The sequence below is a fragment of the Phoca vitulina genome, unplaced genomic scaffold (genome assembly GCF_004348235.1).
Source record: "Phoca vitulina isolate PV1807 unplaced genomic scaffold, GSC_HSeal_1.0 scaffold36, whole genome shotgun sequence".
Lineage (NCBI taxonomy): Eukaryota > Metazoa > Chordata > Mammalia > Carnivora > Phocidae > Phoca > Phoca vitulina.
In genome coordinates this window covers 18,210,468-18,226,747 of record NW_022589739.1, presented here as the reverse complement: position 1 = coordinate 18,226,747, position 16,280 = coordinate 18,210,468, and the positions used below count along the sequence as shown (strand labels likewise).

The 16,280-nt window shown below is 50.3% G+C and overlaps 1 protein-coding gene across 4 annotated transcripts in view; it reads left to right on the top strand.

Moving 5' to 3' along the window:
* TENM4 (teneurin transmembrane protein 4) overlaps positions 1 to 12,754 on the top strand; it is a 1,359,030-nt gene extending 1,346,276 nt beyond the window's left edge. For all 4 annotated transcript variants that reach the window (XM_032427010.1, XM_032427011.1, XM_032427009.1 and 1 more), the window contains 2 exons: positions 4,528 to 4,670; positions 7,255 to 12,754. In XM_032427010.1, the coding sequence (XP_032282901.1) occupies positions 4,528 to 4,670; positions 7,255 to 8,013 (902 nt within the window). In that variant the 3' untranslated portion in view covers positions 8,014 to 12,754. The remainder of the gene's footprint in view (positions 1 to 4,527; positions 4,671 to 7,254) is intronic.
* The last annotated feature ends 3,526 nt before the right edge of the window (positions 12,755 to 16,280 follow it).

Sequence of the window (16,280 nt, the reverse complement as noted above, 5' to 3'; positions counted from 1 at the left end):
TCTGACATGATTGTCTTCCTTGAGAAAGCTGGTATGGGGTAACAAGAAACATTGGCTTTCTCTTACAACAGCATTTTCCAAAGCATTTTTTAAGAAACATTGGTTTAGAGAAATATCCTGGAAAAACTGGTACTGACATCAAATTAATTTAACAGGGCAACCACCATTCTTAAAATTTAATAATACATTGCAGCTTATGAAAGGCTCTGAGAAGTCCTATAGTAAAGAGAACTGTTTGATACATTTACCCACGATTTCTCAAACATTTGCCCATGAAACCCCTTTACCCACTGTTTCTCAAACATTTGAGCATAAAACCCCTTTTTTCACCATGAAACCCTAATATTTCACTGGATACACCCCTGAGAATACAGTTTGGGAGTTTCTGGCCCAGAGATCAGGCTGGCTATGAGTCCCCAATAAGGTGGATGAAGGTATAGCTAAAGAAAAACAAATTCAGTTTTCTTATTTGGGATGATGTAATGGACAGTCACGCAATTTACTTAACTTCCCTGAATTCCAGTTTCCTGATCTGTAAATTAAAGTTAGAACCTGACACTGGTAAATTAAATATGCACACTGTAAATCCTCAAGCAACCAGTAAAGAATAAAACAGAGACATAGCTAATTAGTCAATAGTGGAAATAAAGTGAAGGCTAAAAAAATATTCAATCAAAGAGGGGAGGAAGAGGGGATAAAAAGAGAAAGATGGTTGCGAGGGCGAACTGAGATACATTTAATAACCTGCCTAGCACAGTGCCTGGCTCATGTTGATTACGTTTCTTCTTCCCGGATTTAAAAAGTGGGCTTTGTTTTCCATGACTGTGAAACCACCTGAAATATCAGTGTCCCCATTGGTCACACATGCCAGAAATGTCTCCAGCAGCCACAGTCCAACCAGCAAGCAGCCACTCGCAGGCCAGCCACGAAAGACCCCAGGAGTCAAAGCAGCTACGGGGATTCAGGTCTGGATAAAGCCAGCACTTTTTATAAGAGAGACTTTGTTGTTGGCACCAGCTGGGCACCTCCCGACATGCAGACCTGCTCATCTGCTCCTGTTTTTCCTGTAATGCCAGCTGTGCCTGCACCCTATTTCAAGGCAGTTTCATTTTCATTCAACAAATGCCTTCTCTGTGCAGCCACTGCTTTAGGCACTGGGCATAGAAAGATGGTTGCTGCCCTCCAGGAGTGCACACAGCGGTGGAGAGGGAGACAGTTGCTGTCCAGTGTGAGGGGCCCAGGATGAAGGTTTGCCCTGATGGCCATTGAAACACAGGAGGCACAGCTGTCTCTGCCCAGGGAGCAGCGGATGCGTGGGGCCCCCTTCACGGTGGACATTCATCAGCCAGTGGGGAGAAAGACAGTCCAAGGAGAGGACCGCACATACAGAAGTCTAGAGAGGGCAACAGGGACCGCTCACATAAGTGCCCCTTAGGGAAGTGGCTTCCTGGCCCCCCGAACTTGGCGGCCCAGTTTGGACCCTGTTTCTGCTGACACTGATTGGAGGATTCCTGGTGGTCATGTTGAGAGCAGGAGTCCCAGAGTGGGGCAGAAGAGGGAACACAGTGGTGGGCAGGTGCAGTGGTGAAAACACGCTTGGGACCTGTGGGAAACAGGAATATCCCAACCACAGTCTCACTGTGCTCAACTTGCTGGCAGCCCTAGAAAACTTAACAGATTTAGAGCTCAATTCCATTACATCTGTCTGCATCAAGCATGCCCCCTGCCTCATCCTCCAGTGAGTGTCTTGTGAGGTATCTTGGCAGGTTAGTTTAGCTGGAAAAAAAAAATGGTGCAGAAAAACATTTTGCTACTAAAAACCAAGACACCCCCAAACCTGTTAGCTTCCACGTGAGCTATGTGCAGCCTCACTCACACCCAGCAGTGACACCAATAAAAAGAGCATCTTTTTTCCAAAACTTTCTTCAAAGGTCCTGAGATATCCTCCAATGGGATAGGCTTAGGTCACATGACAGCCCCTGAACCACGCACTGTGGCTGGAGAGAGAAAACGCGCTGACTGGCTTAGCCTAGGTCACATGCTCATTTGCCAAAGGTGGAGTCAGCGTCCCTACAGCTACACAGATACCCCAAAAGGAAAGAGCGGGAAGGCAGAATGGGAGGCTGGGAAGGCAACCACAAGACGTCCACTTCAGATACATCACACACACTACCGCAGTAACCCTCCTGTGAAGCCTGTAAGATGGGGATCACTGACCCCATTCTCAGAGGAGGAAAGTGAAGGTCAGAGCTGTAACGTAACTGGCCCGCTGAGAAGTGGCAAGGCTGGTGCTGGAACTCGGCGCCAACTCCAAAATCCTCATTCTGGGAATGGAATTCACTTTGTAGTGTGCACACGTAAAAGGGATTGTTATTCATCGCTGCCCCCGGTGGCCACGCCCGAAGTCTGGGGCGGACGGGTAAAGAGGAGCTTTTTAACTTGAGGGAAATGTCTAGCTCTGGTGTCATAAAAAGGAAGAGTAAAATTCCCAACTCTTCAGAAAAGCACTGTAGAAAAACCAATGAATAAATAAATTTTCAGCATTTTTCCTAAAGGCATCATGAGAAATGTCCCTACCTCCCATCACTTATAATTAAGGCCCAGCCCTCTTTTCAGCCCCCTGGTTTCCTGGGAATTTATAATATTCCTGCTAGAAGTTTTCCTTTCCAACTACAAATTCAGATGCAAGTCATCGGCCTCAGGCAAAAATGGCTTCGTAGGGGACTTTTTCCCCCGTGTTCTGTTTGTTTTAATTTCCTAAAAAACCATCTGCCATGATTCATAGAATCAGAGATTCTCAAAAACTCAGTGAGGAAAGGGACTTTGGAGGAAAGCTAGTCCAAGGGCCTCATGTCATAAATGAGGAAATGGGGGTTTAGGGATGCAGAGGCCCGGGTTTGAAGGGACACAGAAACCAGCCAGGAACCGAGCTGGACACTTCAGAATATAATATAGGAAACCCAGTCCTTCCTGTAACAGACTTAGAACAGTTCCCTCTGTATGATGGCTGCCCAAAGTGGTAACACTATTAGCGTTCTTCTCCATGGCTTGGTGAAAACCACTTCTACCACCAGTTTGTAGATCCGGAATCAGAACCTCAGAGAGGTTGAGGCAACCGTCCCGGCTCACACAGTCTGCAAGCTGGGGAGCCTGAATTTGGACCTGGGTTTTGTCTTGCCTCACCATGCTCTTTCCCTTCCACGATCTTTCTAGAAGTAGAACCTGGGTTTCTAAGCTGCCCTTCCTACCTTCCCTCCACTCCAGTACCTCTAGATTTCACACCCCACAGAGGGGCTCTGGGACATCCAAAAAACACAAACAAACAAAAGACAAAGGCAAACGTGAGGTTCTCAAATGGGAAGACAGCATGGGTTTCTGTCCTGCTCCAGCCAGTTTTTCTTTCTGGTTCTCTCTCTGCCTTGCTGAGCTGCTCTCCAGTTACCTGAACACTCCCTGCACTCACCTCCCCTCTCCCGACCTTGCCTTGTATGACGGTCTTTGCCTGAAGCACCCCCTTCATCTCTGCTGAAGCCTGACAAAAGGTACACAGCTTTCAATGTCTGCCTGAAAGGCCACCTTCTCCGAGAAGACTTGTCAGCCTGTCCAACTGAAAGACTTCTGCCCTCCTCTCATCTTTTCCTCTTGTGTCAAAGTTTTGCATGCCCACGTCTCATCTCCCCTTCGGGGTCCTGAGTGTGCAAGGTGAGGGTCAGTGTAACACGCTCCTGGGCACATTCAGCAGCAGCGGGCCAGGTAGCGGATGGCACGGCATCCAGCCTCTTTCTCTTCCTTACATCTTGGCTTCCCTGATTCTGTTCCTCAATGAGCCAAAGGCTCATGGCAAAATCCTCCCTGTCCCTTTATGTAATATTTTATAATTAGTAACCCCCCAGGAATGTTATAACATCAATGAAACCAGTGCCTGTGGGACTAGATCCTCAAGCCCAATATTAAAGATTGGAAAATGAAGGCACGGGGAGGTAAGTGACTTCCTTCGAGTCACTTCCCAGAAGAAATGAAAGGTATGATCAGCGTGGGGGAAACTCTTTGAGCTTTGGTACAGGCCATCTTGTCACTTGGGAGAGGAGGGAGGGCTTATTTCTTAAGTGAATTTTCTCTTTGAAAGCATTCATTTACATCTTCCCTTTGGGTGTGGCTGTCCTCCACATGTCCTACGGATGCCGGGAGAGGACACAGAGGGTCCACAGCTGCCCCCCCCCCCCCGGGTGTGAGGCCAAGGCCCCAGGAGATGGAGTGACAGAACAGGGGATCTGGAAACATACACTCTACTGGATACACTCTTGGATACATACCCAGGAAGGGGACACCAGCTCCCGAGAGTGCACGCGGCTTTTATAACCATGAAACAGTTTTCCAAAGTGCCTGTAGCAGCTGATTGTCCCAGCTGCAACACCCCTCCCCCTCCCCCCCTCCCCCCACAGCCTAACTCTAGGCTAATTTATTGGGATATGTCACCTCTGAGGGCCACTTACTCCATGAGGACATGTCTGCTTCTCTCCCACCCAGATGTGAACAGTTGGCTCCTCACCTTTGGATTCCAGCTACACAACGTGATTCCGGGCTACCCCAAGCCAGACATGGATGCCATGGAACCATCCTACGAGCTCATCCACACACAGATGAAAACTCAGGAGTGGGACAACAGCAAGGTAATTGGCACACATAGCTGCCACCCTTAGGCCATTCAGACATGACAGCAGTGGGTCCTGCAAAGCTTTCCGGGAAAGCATGGGCCCGTAACAGAAACCGATGTGGTATATCCCAAGAGCCTGCCCGAAACTGTTCAGCAAATACATAGGAACCCTACCACTGCAAGCCACCGCGGGCCCAGCTGTAACAGCGCACAGACCCTCACAAGCCCTATTAAGTTTTCCATGTTACGCTGAGTTTGGAAATCTACAAAAACAATGAACCTTTGTCACTACCCACAGCAAAAGTGCAAGGAGGGAACGTGTGTTCTAAATACAAATGTGGTATTTTCCGAGCACCTCAGTGCACCTGAACTTGCCTGAGGGATTCTACACCAGTTAACTCATAAATATCCCCTGGTGTTACTGTTCACATTGTACAGATTTAATGCCCGAGGCTTTCCAGTGCCACACAGCAAGGGAAGGGTTAGAGCTGGGATTCAAACCTGGATCTGTCTGTAGGCATTCAAACAAATGTTACTTTCTCTTCTGTTCCTTTTATGACCCAGTTTGAAAGACTCGCGGAATTCTATAGCTGTAAAGGTCCTTGAAAACAATTTTAGCCCACCCCTCACTTGAGGCATCCTTTTGCTCATTTCTTCCTCCCCTCCCCCCCACCTCCCCCTCTGCGTAATATATGTAGTAGGAGCTGGCTCTCCCAGGCTGCATGCTGCACCCAGTGAATGCAGCAGTGCATCAGGCAGACAGCAGGCCTCCCAGGGGATCCCAGTGGAGGGGGGAAGCCAAGTTGTTAGATGGCATACCACTGGCAGCCAGAAACCTAACGCGTCCAACCTGATTCCATTAGTCCTCAGCTGCCTCCTTCCTCTAGACTCTGGAGAACGGGACTCTGCGCCTCTTGGCTCTGGAGGCACCCTATATTCTCCTCGTTCAAAGCACCCACCGCACTTGGCTTGAGTTCCTGTTTTCTTCCTGTATCTCCACTAGACTCTGAGCCCCAAGAAGGCAAACACTGGGTCTTATCTGGTACCCAGTATACTGCCCGGCACCAAAACTTTTGTTGAATGAACAAATGGTTGAAAGAAGTAAACAACCCTGTGAGCATTTATGAGGAGACCAGAGCTCAGAGAGAGACTTGCTGAAGGTCACTCAGCAGGAAAGACGATGAGAAACCCTAGGGTGTCTGACCACAGAGCCCGTCCCCTTTCTGCTATTCTCTGCTGCCATAGCCCTGCCCCTCTGCCCGGCTCCAATCCCCACCATCCTCCCGGGCCGGCCTGGCTGTGCCCAGGGCTGCTTCCAGCAGCTCAGCTCCTCCCCTCACCCCTCCCCCCAACCCCAGCTTCCCTTCCCCCCTGCACAGAGCCCCGGTCTCAGACGGCCTGTTTGCCAACCTCGCCTGTCAATGAATTATTGATTTCCGCCCTTGGCAAGCATCGGAGATCTTGTTGTTGAGCACTCCAGCTTTCGTGAAACTCTAGGAAATAATTGTTCACAGACAGGGTTCTATTAATTATAAAGAGGACTTAATTTCAGTGAGAATCCAATGAGCCTGTTTCTAAAGCCATTTCCCTGAGTTCCCGATAAGGCCCCGGAGCCCACCCGCACCCGGCTTTGCCAGGCTCCCTGAGCCATGGGAGGGACTGGTAGGTGGTATGACATGGAGACAGGGCCCAATCTGTCCCCCAAAGCAGCCAAGAGCAGGGGCATCTGAGGAGCCCCCAGGAAGCACTGTGGGGGCAGAGCCCTCCTTGAAAATCATTCATCACACGACAGAGAACAATAAAGCAGGGCAAGAGAGTTTATATAAATCACCACTTTTCATCTTCCTAAGCCTCCTTGCCAAGAACGCATTTCTTGCCATTGCTCCATCTTACATCAGCCCCTTATCCTCCAAGTTCCAACTCAAGCATGAGTCTGTCCTTGAACCTCATTCCTCCACCTTCAGGCTGAGATGTTCTGAGCCTTGTTTGCTGCTCCCTAATCTAGAGCCCTTGAAAGTGAACCTCTAGAGTCAGACAGACCTGAGTTCAAATGTTGGCTTGAATACTTACTAGCAGTACGACTGTGGGCCCATTACAACTTCTTAGAGGCTTAGTTTTCTTAGATGTAAAATCAGTAATATAACAGTACCTACTATGTAAAGTTATTGTGGAGATCAAATGAGGTACTGAATGTGACTTCTTTAGCTCAAAGACCAAGACATGTTAGCTATAGGTATGACTAGTACTTCTCCTAGACCACTAGTTATCACGTTTGATTATAGCTTTGTGTGTCACATCTGTCTCTCCCCCACTAAATGATGGGTTCCTCAAGGGCAGGGATGTTGTCTGATTCATTGTTGTCTCTCCAGTGCCCAGAAAAGGACCTGGCACAGAGATGTTCCCTGAACAGTTTCTTAATGGAATGATGGGGGAATGGATGGGTGAAGGATGGTGGAATGGTGTAGTGGTCAGCGGTAGGACTAGATGCTACTGGTTAATAAATATGTATAGATTTGACTTAGTAATGTAAGCTGAGTCTTCAGGCTATTAGGGAGAGCTTTTCCCCTTTGTCTCATCCTCTCTCTCTCCTCCCCCATCAGTCTATCCTCGGGGTACAGTGTGAAGTGCAGAAGCAGCTCAAGGCCTTCGTCACCCTGGAACGTTTTGACCAGCTCTACGGCTCCATGATCACCAGCTGCCAACAGGCCCCCGAGACAAAGAAGTTTGCATCCAGTGGCTCGGTCTTCGGCAAAGGGGTCAAGTTTGCCTTGAAGGATGGCCGAGTGACCACAGACATCATCAGTGTGGCCAACGAGGATGGGCGGAGGGTCGCTGCCATCTTGAACAACGCCCACTACCTAGAGAACCTGCACTTCACCATTGATGGGGTGGACACCCACTACTTTGTGAAGCCAGGGCCTTCAGAAGGCGACCTGGCCATCCTGGGCCTCAGTGGGGGGCGGCGAACCCTGGAGAATGGGGTCAATGTCACTGTGTCCCAGATCAACACGATGCTCAATGGCAGGACTAGACGCTACACAGACATCCAGCTCCAGTACAGGGCGCTGTGCTTGAGCACTCGCTACGGGACGACGTTGGACGAGGAGAAGGCGCGGGTGCTGGAGCTGGCCCGGCAGAGAGCCGTGCGCCAGGCGTGGGCCCGTGAGCAACAGCGACTCCGGGAAGGGGAGGAAGGCCTGAGGGCCTGGACGGAGGGGGAAAAGCAGCAGGCACTGAACACAGGGCGGGTTCAAGGCTATGACGGCTTCTTCGTCATCTCCGTGGAGCAGTACCCAGAACTGTCGGACAGCGCCAACAATATCCACTTCATGAGACAGAGCGAGATGGGCCGGAGGTGACAGAGAGGACTCCGGCCTGCACTTCTTGCCAAAGACAGCTACTCTTTTGTGGCCACACACCTGACTGTGTTGTACTTAAAAAAAAAAAGAAAGAAAAGAAAAAAAAAAAGAAAAATCCTTTTTTTAACAAGTGCAGAAAACAAACAAACAAACAAAAATACTGGTTGCATTGTAACTCATGCAACATCCTTTTTTTTAAGAAAAGAGAAACACAAATTTGGCCTTCACACATTTTTTGCAAAGAACAGAAGGTATTTTTTTTTCTGTAGTGTGATCACAATGAAAATTTTATTGTCTTTCGTTCCCTTTTTCCTTGAGGATTTTTCCCTGTTGTTGGGGTACATTTCTCCTCTCTGAGGTGTGTCCTTGTCTGTCTCTAGGTACCCAGTGTGATGTGAGACACAGTGTCTGGGCTAATTTGTCTCATGTGCAACCCTTTCTTCCGTGGGGGGAGGGCAGGAGTGAGGGGTGCAGAGTCACGGGCTGGTACCAAACATCCGAGGGGGGCCTGGAAGGAGGGTCTGCAGGACCTGAGGATTTTTGGCTCAGCTCCCACAGATTAAGTGGTGGCTTTTTTACTCACCATGTTCTGTGTCTCTGGAGGACTGCAGACGTCTTCATCTTGCTCTGAGGAATTTTGTGGTATCACTCAGCACCTTTTTCAAGCTGTCCCCAACTCCTGTCCAAGCTTTATATTTTGATGCTAAATGGAACCCCCAACCCCTTTTGCAAATCCTGTGTAGTTGTTGGTGCCAGCCCCATGCTGGGATGGAGAAAGCATTCCCCAGGTCCCTTCCCCCAGTCTGGTGACATAACATCCTGGGGCTAAGAGCCTCATCCTCCCCAAGAGGTAGAGGCACCCAGGATGTCTGTGGTTGGTCAGTGTTCCCATGATGTTCCTTATTATTCATCTCTTCCTCTCTCCCAAAGTCAGATGTGAGAACCAGCACTGCCCAGCAAGCCCTCCACGTGGGCACAAGGTCCAGGGAGGGGCAGGCCACCCACGGCAAAAGGATGGCAAAGGTACCAGCCTGCCTTCCTGGGTGAAACTTTCTCCCCATGACTTGGGGTATCTTCCCTCCACTGCTCAGCTCCACCACTGAGAAACAGGAGTGTGGAGAGAGGTGCTTGGTGGCCTTTGATTCTGGAAAGAGACTTAAGAAACAGTCAGCCAAAGAGAGGAAGGCATAAGCCAAGCGTCTTCTAACCAGCTCCTGAAGGCTTCTCTGCCTCCCACTCATGGGCCAGTAACACAGCGGGGGTGCAGCAGCTTAGGTGTTCAGGAATTCCTTCTGTGAAGTTCTTCTAAAACAGCTTCCCCTCTAGAGAGACCGAGGAGAAAGGAGGACAGAGCTAATCGGGCGTGACCTGGCCGTGTCATCCAGCCCCCGCCCCCTGCTGCCCCCGGGGCTGGGACCAGTTCCTGAGGCTGATGCCCGCAGAGCAGGGAGGCCAGGCTACAGTTGTCCCTGTGGACCTAGGCCTGAGGTCACTGGGAAGAGGCGTTCGCCCACTGGGGAATGGGCACAACCCACCCCTGGGGGGCCTGACCAGGGAAAGGCTGCAGCCAACGGGCCAGGTAAGCATTGAGGGGAGGGGAAAGCAGCAGCAAGAGTTAGGAGCTTCTCGCTCCTGGTTCATCTGCCTAATTACGATCATCGTTACCACTCACAGGAGGTTCTGGGAGACCAGGAGGGAAAGCCAAATGCTTCCTTTTGAGCTGGGCTTCTTAGAAAATGGGACTTTTATGGGTTACATTTACATTAAGTGTGGAAAATGAATTCTGAGTCTGAGCTATCCCCCCGTGGAGACCTTGTTGGACTGATAAGCTCATGGCACCTTTACAGCCTTACTCACAGAGTCTTCAGAATATTACACGAGTTAATGAAACCAAGAAGGTCTTTACCGCGCGAGAATTGGAGCAGCGTGTAGCCTGGTTTCTGCCTGGCAGAGGGAGGCATCCACAGCTTCTCGGGAGAGGAGGTTTTGCCTTACGTCATCCCACCGGGATTAGAGGATATGTTTCGCTAAGTGCTCTTCCTGTTTCCAAAAACAGTCACACTGCTGCGACAGTGCACCTTGGCCTGTTGGTCCGCTGGGTCCAGAGCGCCGCTGAGTCAGATGCGGTGCTCCTGGGGCCCACTGTGCGTGGTTCCTGGGAGCTGGTGGTGGGCTCCCATCAGGCATAATCGTTCTTGGATGGGAGGGACAGCAGTTTGGCCTGAAGAACACATGTTTTTTTTTTAATCCAAAATAGACTTCTGCCTCTCAAAGCATACTCTTGATATAAGGAGCCCTTGGGTGAAGCTCTCCTGCCCAGTAGCCTAGCTGATCAGTTCTATCTTGGCTGCCTGACACTAGTCAAGACCTGCTGGGGACATCTACTTGGAGGTCAGAGGTAACACGAGAGCCAAGGGAATGAATCATCTCCCTACACCTTCCCAGGCCTCTGAGCCTCCACCACCAACCCCCCACCAAAGTGATAGTATGGACTTCTAAAGATCAAAAACAAAGAGAATTCCTGTGTGTTCCTTTTGTTTCAGCGAATAACATTTTACCTGTCCTGGGCTACACACCACCGAGGAGACCCAGAGTCTGTGCGGGGAGAAATTGAGGCATTCCCAAGCTTGAGAGAAAAGATGTCAGGTGTGGGCTAGGCAGCATTATTTCACATGCGTACTACTGCTCCTGGAGACGGCGCTTCTGGCCTTGGCCTTCCTGAGTCGGCTTCCATTCAGGCCAGCAGGTGACAAAGTGCCTCCCTTCTCAGTCTGTCCTGCTGCTGAGACCAGCAGGCGCAATCTCACAGCAAGAGTGAGTCTGAAGGCATAAGCCAGAGAGATCCCTATGCCCACTGAGTGGCCTCCAAGCGTCAAACCCCAACCTTGATGGCACCTGCCCTTTTGGCACTAATCAACCCAAACATGTTCATTTCTTGAAGCAACGAGCCTTCCCTCACTGGCCCAGGGTCGTGATCCTGCAGGAGGTCAGCTTCTGTGCCCTAGAAAAGGGTTTATTTTGGAAGAATTCCTGCCTTCTTCCCTGTCTTCCGCAGCTCCCATCGGGCCCTGACCCTCAGCCCCTCTGCCATCATTTTAAACAGGACTTTAATGATGCCCCAACTTGGTTTTTTTATAGGATGAGATTTCCTTTTTTTTTTACCCACCCTCCAGACAGACAGCATTGGAGGGCAGAGCTATGATGAGGGGAAGAAGGGGAAGAAACTCCCTGGTAAATTACAGCTTTTTACTTTACAGCTGGTAAAGTCAGCCCCTGATGCTTGTCTCTCAGAACTGTTGGCTGAGAATTAACCCAAGGAACAGCCCAGTGCCTGAGGTCTACCTAGTGGTGGAGAATTTGAAACAATCCCTAGGAAAGTGACCAGAAGTTGAGAATGGTTTAAATAATCAGGATGGGGTGGGGCAGAAGCAGAAGGGGACCACGAGGCAAGGAAGGGGATTAACCCTGGGCAGTGTTTTTATAGACACATAACAAGGAAGCACATTCGCTTAAAAAAAAAAAAAAAAACACCAGTATAAAGGACCTTTTCAGCTGTGACCTTTAAGTACCACCTTTATAGGTGGCAGTTTCCATTATGCAAAGACAGGGCTCTCGAGGTGAAATCTTAGAACGCAGTTTCACATCTGCAGCCTCGTGGTTGTGGTGGCCACGTGGTGAGGGCAGGAATGCTGAGCTTGGTGCCCAGGAGCAAGGAGCTCGCCAGGACTCTGCAGGATCCCGGGCTTTGGGGTTTGATCTCCTGGTGCTCAAAGTCAGATCTCTTCTCCATTCCTCATAGCAACCACTAAGCCCAGGCTCTGGCTTCTGGTCCTGAGCTGGGGCCCACCTCCAGAGAGGTCCCAGGAAGAACCCAGTCTCTTCTTTCTATTGGGAACCTTGTTAGGACTCAAAGCCTTCCGTTTAAGGCTCATAATTCCCAGCTAGGTTTATACATTTGTCTACATTTTATTGGAAGGGAGGGGATTAAAAGAAAGAACTCTGTCGTTCAAGGCCCTTTCATTTAACCTTCAAAAAAACAGCAAACTCATTTTAAAGACTCATTGCTCAGGTGATAGAAACTTTATCCTTTCTAACCTTTACATTCTCCAAAACCAGCCCTGTGTACTTAACCGCCCCAGACAGCGGCGAGCTCTTCGGTTTCATCATGAATGTGGAAGATCAGAGTGGGGAGGAGGCCTGGGTGGGGCTCATGTTGGGTTTCTTACCCCCTCTGGAATGCCAAAGGCATGACACTGGGTGACTTCTTGGTCCCCAAGAACATGTGATTGATTCTGAGGGCAAATTGCCAACGGAGAAGCAAGCCTCAGGCAGGCTCAGCTGTCCCAGCAGAAGCTGAGTCACAGATGTGTGGTGGTGCCCGGCAGCCCCCGACTCACCCAACACCAGAGTCCCACTTTTCTAAACCTGCCTGTTCTTGAACACTTCTGAACCTGCAGCTTTGGCAAAAGGACTCTCCCAAGCTGCCTTTGGACGACCAACACTGGAGACTCTGGCCTTACCATGTGGAAATAGTTTTCCTGAAGTCTGGAACTAATTTTGAGAAGTTTTTTTCTCAACACTTTTGTGTTTCTAACACTGTATTCTTGACTGTGTAAATACCGACAAGGCTGTAAATAAATGCAGATGTAGATACCTTCTAGAAAAAAAAATGCATAAAAACAAAACCAGAAGTGATCCCGTGTAGCCTTCGTTGACAAATAAAAGAATATTTTGTGTTTAAGGTGTTGGGTGGCCTTTGTTTGGAGAGTAAGGACTGCCTGAGCCAGTCCTCTGAGTTTGCACTGCTGGATGCTTCTGTTCTCAGGATGACCTGCAAGACTCAGGTCCGTGGCCCCAGAGGCCCTCATAAGCCATCTAGGTGACAGCTGTCTGGAGAGGCTTGTCACAGGCCACAAAGACCCCGGTGCTTAGCCTCACGAACGTCAAGGCACCCCTGACGTCAGCTGTGTCCCCACCGCTCCCCCAGGCCACACACTCCTCCAGCTGATGTCCTCATTGGCCTTGGGGACAGGCTCCAAGAGGCAGGACAGCCCAACACTGCCCTGAAAATAGAGCCACTGGGCACAGAGTTGTCCCCTAGGCCACTGGTTGCACTTTCGAAAATAAACGCATAGTCATCACGCAAATTATTATAACCACGTTAATACAACTTGGAAAAAAGGACAAAAAATTTCTTTAGCATTGGTTTTTTTTTTTTTCTTTCCTTTGTGTGTTCTTAATGTAGCTTTAAAAATGACTAAGGTAGTTATAATCACAGCGTACGGGTAATTTTTCACCTTGCTTTTCTCACTTAACCTCGCACTTAACCTCTCAGCTCTAGAAGTCAGGGATGACAGCTGGTCACTTCAGAAAGTACGTTTGCCAAGCCCAGCTCCCCGGTGTGAATGGCAAACCTTATGAAAATTCGAGTAATTGGGCAGAGGCATAAGAGCAGAAGGCCTCCCTGCCCTCGCGTTGGCCTCAGCACGGACCCTCCACCAGGCCCTCTGGGAAGCTTCAGGGCCCTCCCCTCCCCTCAGGCACTGCGGCCCAGACCATCACCCTGCTGGGGGCCCCCCCCCCCCCCCGCAGCCATCTACGGTGGTAGGAAAAAACCCTACTTCACTTTTGGAGTTGGGCCGAATTGGGTGCAGCACTTACTATGAGATCTCAGCAAGTCTTTTAACCCCTCTAAGCCTTGGTCTTCCATCTCTAATGAGGCTATGATGATGCATACAACTCAGAGGACAGGCTACGCAATGCCGCGCAATACTCCAAGCCCAACGGGCTTTTCCCAGGTAAGTTTTCTACCGCACGCCCCCTCCCCAGCCCACCACGCCCACCTTCCTTTCAAAGGCTGGCACTCTTCCCTCCACACAAGTGCTTCTCAGCCTTTGGCCCGCATCACATTCACCTGTAGGGCTTATTGGAAAAAACTGCTGGGTCCTCCCCGCCCAAGAATTTCTGAATCAGTGGGTCTGGGATGAGGCCCATTAATTTGTATTTCTAACGTGTTCCCAGGGGACACTGATGCCCCTTCCTGCTTTGAGAACCACTGCTGACTAGACTATCTGCATATTGCGGATGCAGTAAGCTACTTAGCATGGCACTTCAGATGCACTGAGTCCATGAAACCTACCGCCGGAGGGCCACACAGTAGAGCAGGTGTATCAGGTCCCGCCCCCCCACCCCCCGCCAAATGTACCCATGGACTTTCACACCTGAGGGCCTTTCACGGCTTCTTCAAGCCCAGCTGAAATGCCCTCTTGCAGCTCATTCCCCTCTCAGGAGGCACGCACTGAGCACCTGCCACTTGCCAGGCACTTCTCAAGACTGGATTATCCTTGTGTGTGAGCCCCGCAAGGCCCACAGAGGCCGTGTCTATCTAATGCTCTGCATGTCCCCAGTGTCCAAAGCAGGTGCTCGGCCACGGGTCACCCTCGGTTCAGCTTTCCCTTTGCCTTAGGCGCTCACTCTCTCTGGTATATTCGAGAAAGAGTAGGGGTCGCCTCCTGTCCCCTTCCGAAAGGAGGCTACCTCGGCTCCAAACTGGGTGCTGCTCCTGCCTCCACCGCCCCCCTGGCAAGCTTGCCGCCACAGCCTTGTTTGCAGAGAGCGGAGCCCGCCCCCGCCCTCTGTAACCCCGCCCCCACGGTCCTGCCCGAGATTCGCCCTTTTCATGATCCACCGGAAGCCATGGAGAAAGCCACAGCCTATGAGGAAGAAGACTTTAAAAGTGAGTAGTACTAGGGGCATCTCGGTGGCTCAGCATCTGACTCTTGATTTCGGCTCAGGTCACGATCTCAGGGTCATGATCTCAGGGTCGTGAGATTGAACCCCCCTCGGGCCTGCTTAAGATTCTCTTTCCTTCTCCCTCTGCCCCTCCTCCTCTCTTAAAAAAAAAAAAAAAATACTACCATATCCAGAGGAGAAGTGTCTAAGAGTTGAACCTCGTACAAAGGCTTTCCACTTGGTGTCATCCCACTGGGATGGACCTTGTTCCCAGTCCTCACGCTGGCATCGTTCTGGGTGTCTCTCCCTCCAAATCCACACTGGAGCTCTCTCTCCACCCCTTGGGAGACTCCATCCCTACTGGAGAGCCCACCCCTGCCCCCATCAGGCAGTCCAGCATTTATTTCTCAAGTCTGGAGTAACCCCAGAGTGGGTTCCAACCACCATCCCCAGGCCGGTCCCCTTTCAACATATCAGGGGCAGTAGGAGTTGCACATACATTCTTTACCCTTCAAGATTTATCCAAAGCATATTTGTGGAGACACACCTTGCAAAGATAGATATCAGTTCTTACAGCTGTAGAATTTTAAGCCCTTTGGGAAGAATAGAAGCATTTTCCTACCTGCAAGCCCACTCCTGCCTGGTGGACGTCAGTACGTGACAATGTATGCAGAGCAGATGGGCCTTCACTTTGTCATCCCCTGCCTCACTTTCAAAACATGCCCACTCCACTCTGCCAGGAGTAAATGCTTAGGGTAAAAATCTGTTCCCCAGTCTGTGAGATGGAAACAGAGGACATGGAGTCATTCTTTCAGATATGGATATTATATCACTGGGTAGGTGGGTGGATGGATGGATGGGTGGGAAGATAATGGATGACTAAATGAGTGAATGCTAGAGCCAGGCCTTTGAGGAGGCTGAGAAGAGCAATTGCAATTAATCAGCAAATGTTCAGTGAGCACTTCATGTATGTTAGACATTACCCCAAGCAGCCTTAAAGGGATCTTAGATGTAAAACAGGACCCTTTGCTTAAAAACATTACCACCCAATGAGGAGGTCTAGAAAGATTCAGAAAACAGAGCATGTGCTGTCACTACTCCAGAAGCCTCGGCATCCAGACTTGCTAGAACTCAGAAGTCTGGTGAAGGAGCAGAAACCTTCCAGGTTTTGCCCTGGGGGAGGTGGCCAGAGGCCCAGTCTCTGGAACAAAGAGGTTCGCCAAAAGCTTGAGTTTCATCTAAGGAATCGGGAGTTCCCAGTTTTATAGCAGAAGCATGGCAAGGCAGCCAGGGGGTCCAGGCGCTGCCATGTGTAGGGCTATTGGGAGCAGAACCCTATCAATATCCAAGGGTCAGGTCCAGACGCTGAGGGCAGGAATCTGGATCTAAGCAGGTGGGCTGGGCAGGCACCCTAGTGTCCACACTTCGCTAACATACATTTGGTTTTAGGAGGAACTAAGCTCTGGGGACTTAAGCTCATCCTCTGCCCATAGCCATGATTCTGTGATAGCAGGGCCGGCTCCACCTCCCACCTC